The sequence below is a fragment of the Hemitrygon akajei genome, chromosome 1, assembly GCF_048418815.1.
Source record: "Hemitrygon akajei chromosome 1, sHemAka1.3, whole genome shotgun sequence".
Lineage (NCBI taxonomy): Eukaryota > Metazoa > Chordata > Chondrichthyes > Myliobatiformes > Dasyatidae > Hemitrygon > Hemitrygon akajei.
In genome coordinates, this window is record NC_133124.1 from 62,866,774 (window position 1) to 62,884,825 (window position 18,052).

The 18,052-nt window shown below is 38.9% G+C and overlaps 1 protein-coding gene across 1 annotated transcript in view; it reads left to right on the top strand.

Annotated features, from left to right (window-relative positions):
• LOC140727045 (NEDD4-like E3 ubiquitin-protein ligase WWP1) overlaps positions 1-18,052 on the top strand; it is a 150,385-nt gene that overhangs the window by 32,701 nt on the left and 99,632 nt on the right. Inside the window, exon 2 of the mRNA XM_073044242.1 lies at positions 12,656-12,731. Coding sequence (XP_072900343.1) covers positions 12,656-12,731 — 76 coding nt within the window. The remainder of the gene's footprint in view (positions 1-12,655; positions 12,732-18,052) is intronic.

Sequence of the window (18,052 nt, forward strand, 5' to 3'; positions counted from 1 at the left end):
AGCTAGTTCCAGATATTCACCACCTTCTGTGTGAGTATCTCTCAGGTTCCCTTTATATTTCTCTCCTCTCACTTTAAATCTATGCCCTTTAGCTCAAGACTCCCCTGTTCTGGAGGAAGAAAAGATAACTATCTATCCTTTTTGTGTCTGTCATAATTTTAAAAATTTCTCTAAGGTCACCCACCAGCTTTCTACTTTCCAGTGAGAACAAACCCAGCCTGTAACTAAAGCCCAGCATTCCAGGGAAATAGTGTGGTGAATATCTTCTGCTCTCTCTGTTCCTTACATATTCTTCCTGTGGTGTGGCAACTAGATCTGTTAATTGTTATCTGATAAATTTTTCCAGGGCTGAAATGGTTGCCACAAGAGGACACAGGTTTAAGGTGCTGGGGAGTAGGTACAGAGGAGATGTCAGCGGTAAGTTTTTCACTCAGAGAGTGGTGAGTGCGTGGAATGGGCTGCTGGCAACGGTGGTGGAGGCGGATACAATAAGGTCTTTTAAGAGACTTTTAGATAGGTACGTGGAGCTTAGTTAAATAGAAATTACTAGGCTTACCTATAGCTCTCTAAGGTAGGGACATGTTCGACACAACTTTGTGGACCGAAGGGCCTGTATTGTGCTGTAGGTTTTCTATACTTCTAAATATTTTGTACAAATCTAATGTAGCTAATTATATTGCCAATGATAATTTTTTTCCCTTTTGTACAAATACTAATTGTAATTGATTAGGAGACACAAGTGACTGCAGTTGCAAGCACTTAGAGCAACATGCAAAGCATTGTAGGAACTGGTTGGGTTAGGTGTCATCTGTGGAGGGAGATGAATGTTTGGCTCCTCAGGTTAACACCCATCATTTGGACTAGAAAGACAGAAGGTCGATAGCTAGTATAAAAAGGTGGAAGGAAGGAGTGGAGCAAGAGCTGGCAGATGGATCCTGGTGGGGAGAGGGAGAGCGGGAATGATGTGAGAAGCTGAAAAGAGTGGAATCTGATAGGAGAGGAAGATGGAGCATGGAAGTGAGGGAGGTGCAGAAGGGAACTGCTGGAAAGAGTATGTGGCAGGTAGGGAGATGAAGAGAGAGGAAGAACACAGGTTGATGGAGGATCTGGAGTAGGCAAATAGAGAGGGGTGGTTACTGGAAGAATGAGAATTTGATGTTCATGCCAGCAGGTTGGAGACTACAGAATATGAAGTGCTGTTCCTTTAGTTTTTGAGTGAACATGGATGATAGTGGAGGAGGCCATGGACAGACATGTCAGTGTGAAAATGGGAAGTGGGATTGAAGTAGCTGGCCAGTGGAGAACCCATTTGGCATGGTGGACACAAATATAATTGTGGAAGTTGTTCAGTGGTTACGACTGTTACGTTCTGTATTAGAGGACCAAAATTTATGCAAGTGGTTCTGCCTAACACTGATACTGGGGCACCATCAAATCAATTCCACGCCAAGCAGATCATCGAAGAAATTGGCCAGTTCAGGTCTTACATTTGAATGGCTTTACACTTTTTTTTCTCTTTTTCCACTCTCTGATCTTGATATATTGAACTAAGTTTTATTTAATTGTTATTGCCATAACTACAATTGCAGCTGAGCTTCAGGGCGAAGACATTTTTCCAAATATTTTTGGTCTGATTTTGGAAGATGACATTTTAAGATGGCAGGATTATTGAGTACTCCCTATTTTAAAAATCTAATATTTCTTTTTAGTATTGAACTGTTTATTTCCCCCCCACCCCAGCCTAAAAACAAACAAGGTAATTTTCACCATCACTTTCATTTCTCTGACCTTGCACACTTTCTTTTCAAATGGGCTCCCTCTGAGATTATTTTGTTTTCACTTTCCCATTACAAAACATTAGCATTTCCACTTTCAAAGTTTCAGTTTTTGCTGCCTGACTTCCTGCCATCCTCTCTCTGCCTTTGTTATGCTCATTTATCCTCCCACCCCTCACCCCCTCTCTCCACCCCTCCCTCTCCCCCCATCTCTCTATCTTTACAGCTGTGATGAGCCTCCATTTCACTTTCTCCAGTATCAATTCTGAACTATTATGAGAAACATAAAGAGTTATCACATGCAACAATTAGTTAGGGAGGTCACTAGAATGTTTGCTTTATCCAAAGGACATGGAACACATAAACATGTAAGTGAATAATGCATGCATTTATGGTTTGAATATTTAATGAAAGACTTATTGGACATATTGTAGGTTCACTACATTCATTCTGAAAATGAAGAGATTGACTGTAGAGAAAGTTTGAGTGGATTGAGAGGTGATCTAATATACTGCCATACATAAATAGTTAATCTCACTCATTGACAGTGGCATATTGATCGCTGTCTCTTAGAGTCTGAAAAAGGTACACACTGAAATAGGTCCTTTAGCTCAGAGTCTGCACCAACCATCAATGACCTACTTGCACTTCTCTAACCTAAATCCTACATCTTTTATTCTCGCTACATTCTCGTTGACTTCACCCATATTCTGCCACTCACCTATACACTAGTGGCAATTTACAGTGGCCAGTTAACCTACCACTGAACATGTTTTTGTGATATAGGAGGAAACTCGAGCACCTAGAGGAAGCCACCTGGTCATGGAATAAACTCCACACAGATAACAAGCAACTCAGGTCAGGATTGAACTCTGGTCACTAACACTGTGGGCAGCGACTCTTCTAGTTGTACCACTGTGCCCTTGCCCATGCACAAAGCTATGCAGTGAGTTAAACAGAAGCTTCCTTCAGGGTTTTTAGTGAGTTTTTACTTGTGAAAATGTATTACTGTTTCAAAGGCAGTTAATAAGAGGATGGCGATAGATGCCTTTCCACTGTGTGCTTCAAAACAAAATCCAAATTAACCCTGCGCAGGAAATGATATTTTTTTTTAAAACAGCATACGTAGAGGAAGTAATGTTCATATAAAACAAGCTTCATATTAAATGAACTGCACCTCCAAGGGCCCCACCTGGCATTTATAGGATGTCAAACTTAACTGCTGAAACTGAAAGTCAAATGATAATTTCATTAAATCTTTGGTAAAGGAAGGATAGACTCAGAGACTGGTGTTAAAACCATCTTACTGCACAGTCTTCAACCATTCTCACACTGAAAATACCAGCCTTGATGTTGTTCCTGGGGGGGGCATCAGTAAGAGATGCTATTCCAGTTAACCATGAGGAGTGGATAAGCTGATTAGCTCGGAGCCTTCTTGTGGCTTGATCAGCCGGGTTGAGATTAGTAGGTGTATTGTTCCATTGGCTCTTCTGAGTTGATTGCCTGATACGTTGGATCATATTATGTACTTAAACATGGAATCTCCTTGTTTCATTAAATATTTAACAGAGTACAACATTGTTGTCAGTAGAGAATTTGATATCTTCTGGTTCTGTGTCCAGCTCTTCTGTTACCTTCTCTACTATCCCAACTGCTAGAACAGCAGCACCAAGTTCAAATCTTGGTGAGATATGGTTTTGGAGCAAGCTTTGCCTTGTCCAGGATTGCCCACTGCTTCACAATACCCAGCAGCATCTGTAACCTTTAGGTATACAACAGCAATAATAGCTTTAGTTGACACCTCACAGAAGGTGCAGACTTATTTCTTTTGAGCTGTAGACAGTGAAATGATTATGTAGGTGTTTGGAATTTTCAAGCTTATAAGATCCTGAAGGAAAGAACATCACTGTTGCTACTGCTGTCATTTCACTTTAGGGAGTGGGACATCCCATCTACAAGTGTCCAAGGTCAATCCTCTTGACATAAAGCATCCCTGGATACTGACTGGAGCAACAAATCCAAGTGGGTCAAATAGGCAGTTGACAGTAATCTGGAAAGTAAGGGTGTTGGTAACGAGGTCCTATCCAAGGCCCAGACTACGCTGCATAGGAAGGAGGTCTGTCCAAGATCAACGTTCTGTAGGCCTTTGGCCAGATCTTCAGATGGGAAGCATTACATGACGTCAGCACTATTGGATGCAATCTTACGCAGTCTGCGATTAGGCTACACCTTCATGTCTTGAGCTACTTTAAGTACTCTCTGACTGTTCTTTCTGCACTAGAAAATGATTTAAGTCCATCAACATAGAAATGCCTTTCTACATATTTCTATGCTTCAGTCTTGAAATCCTTCTCACCCTTGAAATCCTTCTCACCCTTGATACTGTTCCCTTAAGCTTTGAGATTGCCACAGATGGTGAGGGACAGTTACCAAATACATGAACTCTTAGGCGGTACTCCGAAATCTCATTCAGAAAGTAGCCACATCTTATGGATGCTCAGCCGTCTCCCTGTCCTGCTGTGGGTGTGCTGGAACCAATATTCTGCATCTTTTATTAACAGCTTTCTAAATATCCATCTCCTCATAACTCCAGCAGTACATGCCACCTTCCATTCAGGATGATGCTGCCAATCTTTCTAAGCTCTCACAGCTCGTATTAATGTTAATATTTTGCATCGTGTGCACAGAAGCTCATTCCTAGTCAGTATTGTAAAGCACATTTAAGCAATATACTCTGCTTTGAAATTCTTTTCACCAACTTCACTATTTGCTAGCACAAATATTATTACTGTCCGTTATGCCATTGACGTTTAGTGTAGCAGTGAAGGTCTTCCATCTCTGTCTGTTCTTAGCCACTCAGATGTAGAATGATTCTTTATTGCTGTTTCCTTAACAGTTTTGTTTGACCGGTCAGGGTTGTTAAACCCTGAGCTGAAACCCTGAACCTGGAGGACTGGTTGACAGCTCTTAGGCTGGCCTCTATCCTGACCTGTTTGGCATGGATGACCCTTCCAAGAGTCAAAGCTTGAAGCCCTAATTCCAGCCAGCATAGCTGTCTGGGTCATTGATGCACGCAAGCTTCCAAACCATGACAAGGTTCTTAGAAAAACTCAAATATACTGTATTAAAATTACAACTCATGTACAGTCTTATTCACTGTTGCATCTTCCAAAAGTCTCTCATAAGCCATGATACTCCATGATATCCTCAATGTAGATTCTTGTACTTGCTCCCTTTTCTTATTCTGAGCCAAGTTGATTGCTTCCTTCTGAATGCTGATAGTTTTTTGTCCATCCAATTTGAGTGACTCTGAGTCTAATTTAATTACTAAACTTCCACATTGTGACACTTCCTTAAAATGCTTATATCCTCATTTTCAAAATAATATGTGCTATGAAGATCAGGGTAGATAAGTAATACAGTAATACTGCACTGCATACTTTGACAAAAGGGAGTAATAAGACCATAAGACAGGAGCAGAATTAGACAGTTCAGCCTATTGAGTCTGCTATGGGTTTTTTGTCAAACTAGGTGAGGTTAAAATGGAGAAAGTCATAATAAGAATGTTGGCTCATAATTAAAAGAAAGTTCTCATGCAAAAATGACAATAACAATATATATTTTAAGAATGATTACAAAAAAGGGGTGAATGGTGAGGTGTTACAACTACATATTAAAAATTGTGCACTATCTGTTATAAAGTAACATACCTTAGATTTGCTTGACTGGAGGAATGTAATTGCAACTCATGAAGTTTAATGCTTTCTGGTTAGAAAAATTTATTGTCATTAATTCCAAAGTATTTGAAATCCAGCCTCAGTGGTGCCTTTGGATGTAATACATAGCGGTGGTTGTCCATTGTGTCCGGTGAGATTTGTGCGGGAGAGTTTTTACAGTGGAAAAACTGTTGCACTGGGGCACTTGTACTCTCTTGACCTCAGAGGTCCAGGTCCAAGTCCAGTGGCACGAACAAACATCCCAAACTGGGATTTTCCTTGGTTGCAGTGGATGACCGTGTCTTCTATGACTTGTTGTGCCCTTCACTCTCTACGGAGCATTGCAGCTCCGGCTTCCTTGTCGTTTGATCTCACGGCAGATCTCAGCCACCCAGTCTGCTGCAGCTGACTTCACATGCTAGGATTGACATGTTCTTATCTCACTGGGGTATGTGACCACCAGCTATCCTCACCTGGTTTAGCCTGCCTGTCAAAGTGGTGTATTGGTTTGTGGCTGCTGCTTCTTGTAAATGGCTACTTAGAGCCACAGGTGAGAGCTGAGTGTCCAGTAGGGACCAAAGGTGAATGAGCTGCCCCAGAATGGACATGACAAGCACCTTCACCAGAGGTGATGCCCCTCTCTGGACACCCCATACTCTCATTGTAATGTACTATTCAATGAATTAACATTACATTGACAGCATTTTTCTCTCTTATTTTATCTGCAGTCACATGAGAATTGTTGCAATAGGGACTGCTCTAATTTGAGCTGTCCTTATGGTAATTAGGCTCAACAATAACCTCACAACACACACAAATGCTGGAGGAACTCAGCAAGCCAGGCAGCATCTATAGAAAAGAGTAAACAGTCGATGTTTCAGGCTGAGACCCTTCATCATTCATAAGTCCTCAATTCTGTAGATGCTGCCTGGCCTGCTAAGTTCCACCAACATTTTGTGTGCGTTGCTTGGATTTCCAGCATCTGCAGATTTTCTAATCTTTCAACAATAACCTCACTAGTTTTTCCAATTTTAATTTCATAAACTGGCCACCAGCATCTTTAAACTGTAACACTGAATAGAGCAAATTCTATATGCAGTAAGTCTTACGGGCACCTTAAGTGAAACACTATCTGTTGTCAGTAATTCATTGTTGTGTCTTTTTGTTTTTGACATTCTTTTTAACAGCTGTTATGTGAATTCCTTTGGGACAATGACTGTCAATTTCCACAAGAGCCATGGAAAATCTCTGCCCATGTTTTCTGTGAATCTTTTTAGAACTAAAGATTGAAACAAACATTTTTTTTCTCTATGTATGAGTTGATCACCAATTTTCTGGCACCCTCAGTTACTGAGTCTTTCCAGATTAACATTTTTGCTGGATTATAAGAGGTCACACAATAATAATGGCAAAAATTGACTGTAGAAGCTTAAAAAGAATTCTAAATTAAACAAAAATTAAATGTATACCGGTATTTAATTATTACTGTACTTGCAAAGAATGTTGCTTCTTGGTTATTTTTTTAAACATTTCATCCAGGCAAGTTGTTTCAAGTGTTTTTATCTTGCATCAAATAAATATACATTAACTCTTGTTACATCACGAAGGTATGTTTCTCTAACCCTTTGATTAAATCACCCAACAACTCAACTTGTCAATAGTAAATCTTTCAGTTTCAATCATCTTATCATCATCAGTACCATCTTCATCACTTGTAGTGTTTTTATCAGCATTCAGAGAACACTGTCTATAATTTCCAAGTCCGTAAGGTGATACACAGCAGGTGCTTTGTTGTTAACAATCATCCGTTCACATAGATTTTCTGCATTAAGACTACTTGCTATATTTTTGATAGCAGGTCCTGTAACACTTTGCACATGCAAACAAATAATGAAAAACTACTTTCTCCTTTGGCACACAAAATCCTATAAAATCATTGTCAAGGTTTTCTTCAGGTGCATTATCAAACATTAAGGCAGGCCACAACTTATGCAAGCCATTTGTTAGTGCTGAAGGCTCTAATTTCTCCCACCCTCGAGCAATGAACCAAAGAATGTCCTTTGTTAAATTCTTCCATAAATGTTTGTACAGAATTGCCAGCATTCACCTCATCCAACAGACATTTCATGAAAGGTGAGTGATACTTGGCTATTAGAGAGCACAGTATTCCATGGTCTTGGGATTGGATAAACAACGTACAGCTTGGTGGTAAATACATTGTAAAAATATTCTTACACAGGAACTCAGCTTTGGGGCGAGCTGAAACAATTATTCAAAATAAGAATTTTGCAATCTTAGGGTAGCCCTATGGATGTGCAATGTGCTCTGGCTTCTGGTACAAAATACCTTTCAGACTACTCTAACATAATACCATAGCTGGTAATTCAGCCATTTTTATTTCTTCAATAGTTTACTAGGTATATTTTAACACCTTAAAGGCCCTTGGGCATTTACTTCTTCCGATCACTAGTGGTTTACATCTGTGAATATCTGTTGCATTGGAGCACTTAGATTGTTTGAATTCTGTGCGATCATCTTCATCTTCTGTTGCTAATGTATTCCTAGGTGTGCATCGCCAGTATAATGCAGTTTCAACTGCATTACACACCCACTCAGGACTGAGATTTTTGTCAGCTATGAGCTTCGCAAATGCGTCCGTATACTCGGTAGCTCCTTCATGGTTTGCAGACTGTTATTCTCCACATGCTTTATGCATGGAAATTCCACTATGCTTCTTAAACCTTTGAAGCTATGTTTCACTGTAGTCACACGCACGTTCTAATTTAAGTTCTTTTTGGACGACTTAGCATGGTTCATTATTATACTGCCCGACAAGTTGTCTTCATCACACCGATGCTGGCGGAGGTATTCATTCATCACTTGATCATGCTCTGTGCTCTTACCTACTACTGTAGTTTTTCTAATGCTCATTTGCTTTAGCGAATCAATGTTTATGTAGAATTACCACTTTTTCTTTTTGCTGCTTTATATCATACACAATGCCATATAAGTCACACAGAAAACACCTTGGTCAAGTTTTTTTTAACATTTTCAGCTTCCTCTTGGATTGATATGGACTGATGTTTACATTTGACACCGCCACTGGTACTTGCATTTAACCATAGCTATGGCTTCTGAGATAAATATACATAAAAAATAAGCAAAAATATTGGGACTACCATCAACAAGTAATAAAGTTAGTGTGCTTTTGTCAAAATGAGACTGGCCACAGATGGCGGAGCGTGCGCTACACACAGTGCCATGCGGTGCCGCTCAGTAAACTGTCTCGTAATTTCATCGGAATTAAAAGAGGTGCCAGACTATCAGTTTTCAGAAAATCGGTAGTCAACCTGTAACTAATGTAGCAATGCTGGTAGAACACAGCAGGCTAGGCAGCATCTATAGGGAGAAGCGATGTCGATGTTTCGGGTCGAGACTCGACCCGAAACATCGACATCGCTTCTCCCTATAGATGCTGCCTAGCCTGCTGTGTTCTACCAGCATTTTGTGTGTGTTGTTTGAATTTCCAGCATCTGCAGATTTCCTCGTGTTTGCACTAATGTACCAATGTTTCTTATTGAATATAATGTTATTGCCTTTATGATTTGAAGTATGCACAGGCACTGTCAAATAATGTTTTAAATGTTAGAATGATCTTTAGGGACTTCAGAGTGGATTGGGATAGATATGGATCAGTAAAGGTAAATTTGACTATCATACCCTGACCGCTTATACAGATGTTGTATTTTTACAGAAATGTGCAAAATAAAATTATTAATGTAATTTCTGTGTTTATAGGTATTTATGTGTCTAATTGTACACATTTCTGGCACCTTATTTATAATTTTTGTTTTAACATGTGGAAAAGAATCCTTTTTCACAATCTGCATTCAGTTATAAAACTCACAGCTTTATAAATTATGGGCTTTATAATTGTTCAAATCAATATGCTGCATTGTTCTACAGCCATAAGTACATTAGAAATGGAAGTAGCATTAAGCCATTTGAGCTTTCTCTGCACATAGTAACATCATAACTAATCCTTTATTGCAGTATCGCTCTCCTATAATTTCAGTGTGGTTTGGCCAAAAATGTATCAGTCTCTGCATTAAATAGATTCAGCAACTGAACTTGCACAAACCACTTGACTACAGAATTCAGTGATTTTGTTTCTTCTAGAAGAAATTTCTTCTCAACACAATCCTGAATGGCGACTCCTTGTTTTGAAATATACACAAGTTCATTAGTACCCAGCCAGTAGAAGCAATATTCCTGCATCCAGACTACAAGGTCAAGTAAGAATTTCAATGAGATCATCTCTTATTCTTTTACATAGAGTACAGGCAGATACAATCTGTTTAATACCTAAGCACTGGACAAATCTCCCCATTTCAGTAATCAATATGTTAAAACTTTGTTACACTTCGGAGAATATGCTATCAGTCCCTGGCTAGAGAAGCAGGAATGGTGCATAATATTTCAGATGTAATCTCACCAGGACCCTTTAATTTCATAGTATGTCTATTCTATGCTCAAATCCTCTTACAGTAAATGACAATATACCATGTGTCTTTGTAATTTTCTGTTTCTGCATGTTAACTTTTAGTGATTTGTCTACAAGGTTTACTCAGGTCTCTGAGTACAAATATTCTTCAACTTCCCACCATTTCAAAAAGTACTTTCATATATTTGATTGACAACTTCATGTAATATTCCATCAGCCATTTCCTGCCCAGTTCATAAACTAAATTCAGTGTAGCAATAGAATATGCTAGGATGTTTGAATGTTTTCAGTGATTTTTAGCTAATGCAGATGATTTTGGCTAGCAGCTCACAATCTTTCACCTAAATACTGCATAACACAAGAAGGATTTAATTTGAAGGCAGTGTAGAGGAATATATTGGCCAGCAATATTCTTGTTAAGAAATTACCCACTTGAACAATTAACTAACAATATCCAATATAAAAACCTGTCAAAAATCATTCTAAATTGGTAAATATAGTGCAAATAAACTCTAGAGGTGAAATATTGGAGAGTCATCTTCAGAACAATTCTATTACTGCTTTTAAGTCTGAGCATTCAGCCTTTATTTTTATGTTATACAGTCGGCCCTCCTTATCCACGGGGGATTGGTCCCGGGACCAATCCCCCGCGGATACCAAAAAACACGGATACTCAAGTCCCTTATTTAACATGTCTCAGTGTGGTCGACTTTAGCACTCAGCGGAGCTCCGGACTTTATTTAACCCTTCTCAGTCCGATGGACTTTAGGGCCCGCTGCCTGCGGCTGCTGCTGAATCCGCAGTGTTTCTGTTCTGTTGATGGAAAATGATCGCGATTAAAAATAAAGTGGAAATAATAAAGCGATCGGAAAGAGGTGAAATGCAGTCGGTCATTGGAAAAGTGTTAGGCTACAGTCGGTCAACAATCAGAACAATTTTAAAGGATAAAGTGAGAATAATGCAGCATGCTAAAGGTCCTGCCCTGATGAAAGCTACAATTATTACTAAGCAACGCAGTGGTTTAATTATTGAAATGCATACGTTTCTTAAGTGTTTTATATGCATAGAAAGGTAAAATATATACTAAGACAAACGTTTGACTAACTGACGCTAAATAATACCGGGTGTATCTGTTCCGACTTGCGTACAAATCTGACTTAAAGACTGCCTGTACTTTGATTCATCTCTAGATTACTTATAATACCTAATACAATGTAAATGCTATGTAAATAGTTGTTATACTGTATTGTTTAGGGAATAATGACAAGAAAAAATAGTCTGTGCATGCTCAAACAATGAGTGCTGGAGAGAGAACTTCCAGGTTTTCCTGATCCGCGGTTGGTTGAATCTGCACATGCGGAACCCGCGGATAAGGAGGGCTGACTAATTTAAAATCTGACTATTGGCAGTATGCAGAACTCCTTTAGCATTGGAATTTCAATAGGAATTTCTTCCTCAAATGTCTGGAAAGGGAATTAAACCATAATCATTTGGTAAATATTGTGGGAATGTTCCTTTGAAACAAAATAACTGCAGCCTAGGAAAATTACATCCTGCCTGAATGACCTGCCCTTCCCACTCCTCCCCAACCCACTTCCCAGCTCACAGGCACATTCTCACTCTGTACTGGTCTCTTTCATCTTTTATTGTTGCTTTTTTCATATTTCTATACTACAGTGTGTTCTATTATAATAATGCCAGTAATATAATACTGTTTTACTTAAACATGCACCTTGTACTTGATGTCAACGTGTCAATCTTGAGGTCATGTCACTCAGAGACTTGTGCTAATATTATTTTGTGACTGTATTTGCTGGGTCATAACTATGTGCTGTGTGTTACTTTGTACATTGCACCTTGGCCCCAGAAGAAAGATATTTTGTGTGTGTATGTGTGTGTATCTTGTGTCCCAGCAGCACTGGTCCACGGGTCACACCTCTTGATCCATAGCCATCTGAAGGCTCACTCAGCAGCCTCAATGATAGTCCTGATAGCTCTTTCCTTTGCAGCACCGTAAATGTCAAGAGGGGAAGTTGTGCATAGCGAGCTACCAGCAAAATCGCTATACACCACCTCTATAGGCTTGCAATCATGCCCCCACCTCTGTCTCTGGCACTGCTCCACCAGCTCCTGGTATTTGACTTTATTATATTCAAAAGCCTCCTCAATTCTGTTTTCCTAAGGCACTGTCAGTTCTACTGTGACCACCTGCCTCAAGGTTTCTGACAATGAACTTGAATTATTTCCACAACTGCATAAAGAAACTGGGATGGAAACACTTTTTTTAAATGTACATTGTATAAATAGTCTAAGTTTAGAGTTGCTTTACTAAAACAAATTAACTAGTTTATTACAGTGCCCTAGCCAATATTTAAAATCTCAATACTGTACTGTAATTTTTTTTTAGTCATGGCTATTTATAGGAGTATATATTTGCCATAGTCTTTACATTATTGTTTAGAAGTACTGACATTGGTTGCAAATTGACTGATAATACCAAAGTTGTGATGAATACTGCACAATGCCAAGAAGATGTTATTTATAACTTATTTTTAACGGGCAGGATGGTGGAATGTTTTATGAAGTTAGACAGTTAACTCCATGGATATGATAATTGAAATAAATATGCACTTGTAATGCTTAATTTTCCTCCTTTGTAGGCTAACGTTGCATGTGACATGGCAACAACTTGTTCAAGTAGCAATCAAAATGGAAGATCACAGTTGCACGTAACTGGTATGGTGTTTTCCTTCCAAGATATTTTATTTGAAGCTACATAAGAATTTTTGTGGACAAACTTGTCGTGGGTATTGTTGAATGAAGGCTTTATTCAGGAAATAAGATTTGTAATAGTATTTGATGATTTAGATTCTCCCATTGCACTGGTTAAATATTGAATTGAATCATGGGAACACTTACAGTATTTTATTAGTAAGATGTTGTGTTGTTTAAGTGATAGCATTCATAGTACTTCCTGTGAAATTTCATGTAACTAGGCTAATAAGGTAGTAATGCGTTGCTACAATTTGTTGGTGATTTCAATAAAGACAAATGTAACTGCTTCTAAATATCTGGACCCATATCAATTGTATAAATAAGATCTATACAAGAAAGCAGATATGTTTACAGTAAGCCATTTATGAAATGTTAAACATTTGTTAATCTGTCAGTGACACTTTAGCAAAAAGCTTTTTAGAAATTGTTTTTGTAACTGCAATGAAATGTGCAAATATCTACTAAATAGAAGTTTTTTGACTGTCCTTTAAAATGTGGCTATGTGGCTTGAGAATGAGTGTTCTCTCAGAGACTTTAATCATTTTATATTCTCAATGTTATGAAATGGGTTTTCTTTTACATTTGCTTATATAACGAGATACTTCTACTGAGCTTTTAACTTTTTATCTCACTTTTAGCTCAAAATCAACATGAAGGATTACAAAATTTGATGAGCAAAGTCACTGTTCAGAAAACTATAGTGTGTGTATTTTAATTATGTCCCATAATTCTAGTGTACCTGCATCATTATAAATTCCCAAGTTCTTATGCAAATAGCAGCTCACTTGGTAGGCACCCTAATCCACAACCATTTTCTTAACTTCAGCACAGATGAAGAATAGCAGCAGTGTGTACCATCTACAGGGATCACTGCAACAACTCACTAACACTCCTTAGACTAAATTGACAAGGGTCACTAAGCATGAGAGCATCACCACCTGAAAGTGGACTCCCAAGCCACACAGCATCCTGTCTAGAAATATGTTGCTGTTCCTTCACAGTGATTTGGTCAGAATTCTGTAATTCCAGCTTTAACTTCAAGAACTGCAGCAGAACTCAAGTAGACTGCTCACTAGCTTCTTCCCAAGGCATGGACCTTTAAATGCTGACCAGGCTGCAAAGTCTGCATCACTTCTATGAATAAAAAAAATAGCACAAAGCTCTGAGCTTATGAGAAAGCATGCATTTATGATTGGGAATTCGTTTAAAGCTGGCCATTCTCATATTTGACATTCACACTGCGATTAATTTCATCCCATCATATGCCGGGAATAAGTTTGATCCAGCTTTCAGAGACGATAGCTGCTAACCAAGTGTGCTATTCGTTCTCCTTAATTAATCTAATAGTTAAGTAAGAAAGTAAATAATGCAGTGTAGATTACGTTTTTTTAAAACTCACTTTGTGTAAAGTTAGTTAAAGCACTTCTGAATATTTCTTAGCTATCTACCAACTGAAAAGCTAGAAGCAATGCTATAACTAACAACTTTTGTTTGTGAACATGTAAAGGATATCTCATCAACTTTTTTGTCTTTAAAAGGACATTAACAATACAATTGCAAGTTTGAACAAAACTGCTAATATTTTTAATAGAAAATAGTGCTTTTCTTTGCTGGGTGCCTTTGATAACTATTCTTTTATGAATGATATTGCCAGTCAATAAAGGTCTATTGTCTTGTCAGAATTTACTGACAGAAGAGACTACAGTTGGGGTGGGTCCTACTTTCTTCAGTAAGAACATAGAACTTTACAGCACAGTACAGACCCTTTGACTGACATTGTTGTGCTGACCTTTTAACCTACTCTTAAGATCAATCTAACCCTTCCTTCCTACATAATCCTCCATTTTACTTTCATCTGCGTACCTATTCTAAGACTTTCTTCAATGTCCCTAATGTATCTGCATTTACCACCAGCCCGGGCATAGCATTTCATCTGTTTACCACTCTATGTATGAAGAACATACCTCTGACATCCCTACTCTATACTTCCACCAATCTTCTTACAGTTATGTCCCTTTGTATTATCCATTTCCACCCTGGGAAATAGACTCTCTATCCACTCCATCCATGCCTGTTATCTTCTTGCTCACGTCTATCAAGTCACCTCTCATTCTCCTTCACACCAAAGAGAAAAGCCCTAGCTAGCTCAACCTATCTTCATAAAACATGCCCTCTAGTCCAGGTAGCATCCTGGTAAATCTATTTTGTACTCTCTAAAGCTTCCACATCCTTCCTATAATGAGACAACCAGAATTGAACACAGTATTCCAAGTATGATCTAACTAGGCTTTTGTAGAGCTGCAATACTATTTTGCTGCTCTTGAACTCAATCCCCCAACTAATGAAAGTTGATGCACTATATGCCTTCTTTACATCCTGTCAATTTTGAAGCTTCTATGGATGTGAACCACAGATCCTTGTCTTTCTCCACACTGCTAAGAATTTTGCCTTAAGCCCTGTATTTTGCCTTCAAATTTAACCTTTCAAGATGAATCACTTCACACTTTTCTGTGTTGAACTTTAAAATAAAAACTGTTGCCTCATTGAAAGTTTTGCAATGAGTGGATCAGATTTTGAACATTCAGTGCCTTAGGTGGGAATCTTGTTGCAGTATGCAGTGGTCACAGTAACTTCTGCCAGGTGTGACACAAAGAGTGAGAAAATCGAGCAAATGTGTGGCAAGGGGGGAAGCAAGAGGTAGGAAAATGAATGGTAGCTTATATAAAAAAAGTTGGCAGTGAATGGGGAAAGTGAATTGGGAGAGATGGATGGAAAAGGAGCAAAATAAAAATGGAAAACCTAATAGAATCATAGAATGCTACAGCACAGAAACAAGTGCTTGAATTCATCTAGTTTGTGCCAAGTTGTTATTCTGCCTAATCCCATCAGTCTGCACCTGGATCATACTCCTCCCATCCATGTGCTTATCCAAACTTGTCTTTAAGTATTGCAATCGAGCACTCATCCGTCACTTCTGCTGGCAGTTCCTTCCACACTAGTGCAAAAGTTCCCCCTCAGGTTCCTCTTAATGGATGAAGAACTCTGGTTTGAACTGTGGAAGAAACAGGGAGCACTTTGGAAGAGTTTGACTTGGCTATGAACCTATTGGGTTAGGTGTGGATCAGTTATTTTCCTTGGACTTTTATGGAAGATGTACAGCATTACAGGTGTACTGGGATGCTTTATTTCTGAATGGATGCACTGCTAGCCCCATTGAGAGTTCAAAGTACATTTATTATCAAAATACATATACAACCCTGAGATTCATTTTCTTGCAGGTAATCACAGTAAATACAAGAAACACAACAGAATCAATGAAAGACTGTACCCAGCAGGATGGACAACAACCAATGTGCAAAAAAAAACCCAACGAACTGCAAATGCAAAAAGAGGAAAAAAGAAATAATATAATAAATAAACAAATATTGAGAACATGAGATGAAGAGTCCTAGAAAGTGAGTTCATAGATTGTGGGAACAGTTCATGATGGGGCAAGTGAAGCTATCCCCTCTGGTTCAAGAGCTGTCACTGAACTGTTTCCACAGTTACCCAATTAAGAGCTTGATGGTTGAGAGGTAATAACTCATTCCTGAAACTGGTGGTGTGGGTCCTGAGGCTCCTGTATCACCTTCCTGGTGGCAGTAGCAAGAAGAGGGCACAGTCTAGATGTTGGGGGTCCCTGATGATGGATACTGCTTTCCTGTGACAGTGCTCCATGTAGGGAAAGGTTTTTTTACCCATGATAGACTAGGCCATAACCATTACTTTTTGTAGGCTTTTCTGTACAAGGGCATTGGTGTTTCCGTACCAGGCCATGATGCAATCAGTCAATATACTCTCCATCACACATCTATAGAAGTTTGTCAGAGTTTTAGATAACATGCCAAATCTTTGCAAACTTTGAAGAAAGTTGAGGTGTTGCTGTGCTTTCTTCGTAATGGCACTTATGTTCTGGACCAAGTATATTTCCTCTGAAATGATAACAGGAATTGAAAGTTGCTGACCCTCTCCACCTCTGACCCCCCCCCCCCCCAATAAGGATCGAATTTTCTTCTCCTGAAGTCAATAACCATTTCCTTGCTCTTGCTGACATTAAGTGAGAAGTTGTTATGACACCACTTAGCCAGGTTTTCAGTCTCCCTTCTATATGCTGATTTGTCACCACCTTTGGTTCAGCCAATGACAGTGGTGTCTTCAAACTTAGATATGGCTTTGGAGCTGTGCTTAGCCTCACAGTCATAATTATAAACTGAGTAGAGCAGGTAGCTAAGCTCATGACATCATGGTGCACCTGTGCTGAGGGAGATTATGGAGGAGCTGTTTTTGCTAGTCTGAACTGACTGTTCTCCAAGTGAGGAAATCGAGGATCCAGTTGCACAAGGAGGTATTGTGGACTAGGAATTGAAGCTTATCGATTAGTTTTGAGGGGATGATAGTATTGAGTGCCAAGCTGTAGACAATAACGAGCATCTGATGTATGCAGGGATAATACTCCAAAAGAGGTATGGTTTAAAATAAAGACAAGAATATGGTCAGAACTTCCCTAAAAGCTGTAGGATTAATAATAAAATATGAGGAGTGGTGACAAAGGATTTGCATTTTATGATTGTGAGCTTCACTAAATGGATGTTCCTGAAGGAAAGAGCACATGAGCCTTTACTCAACATGCAACTGCACTAGTAGTGCTCATGTGCAGTCAAACTTGCAGATACCATTTCAGCCTTACAAAAAAGCTGGATGAACTCAGCAGGTCGGGCAGCATCCGTTGAAAGAAGCAGTCAACTTTTCGGGTCGAGACCATTTGTCAGGACTCGACCCGAAACGTTGACTGCTTCTTTCAACGGATGCTGCCCAACCTGCTGAGTTCATCCAGCCTTTTTGTACATCTTGATTTGACCACAGCATCTGCAGTGTACTTTGTGTTTACCATTTCAGCCTTGAGTGTTCAAGAGAATTCACAGATGATTATGCTCTGTCATGTCAATGGTTCATCAAATTCTGATAAATTTTTATTTGTGATATAAAACCATTGTGTAGTATTGTCCATCCAAATTTTGTGTTATGTACTATCTCCATTTTCCTCTGTCCTTTATGGAAATAGTCCATTTGTAGTTCTGGGACAACGTGGCTTTTAGTACAAAGTCTAAAATGCTACTTAATAGGTGTAATGGATTTAGGATGAAGCTATTAAATTCTGTAATTTGAGGAATCATTTCTAGAATCAATAGAGTTAGATAATGGACTCTTAAGGAATAACAATACATATTTATAATCTGTAATTG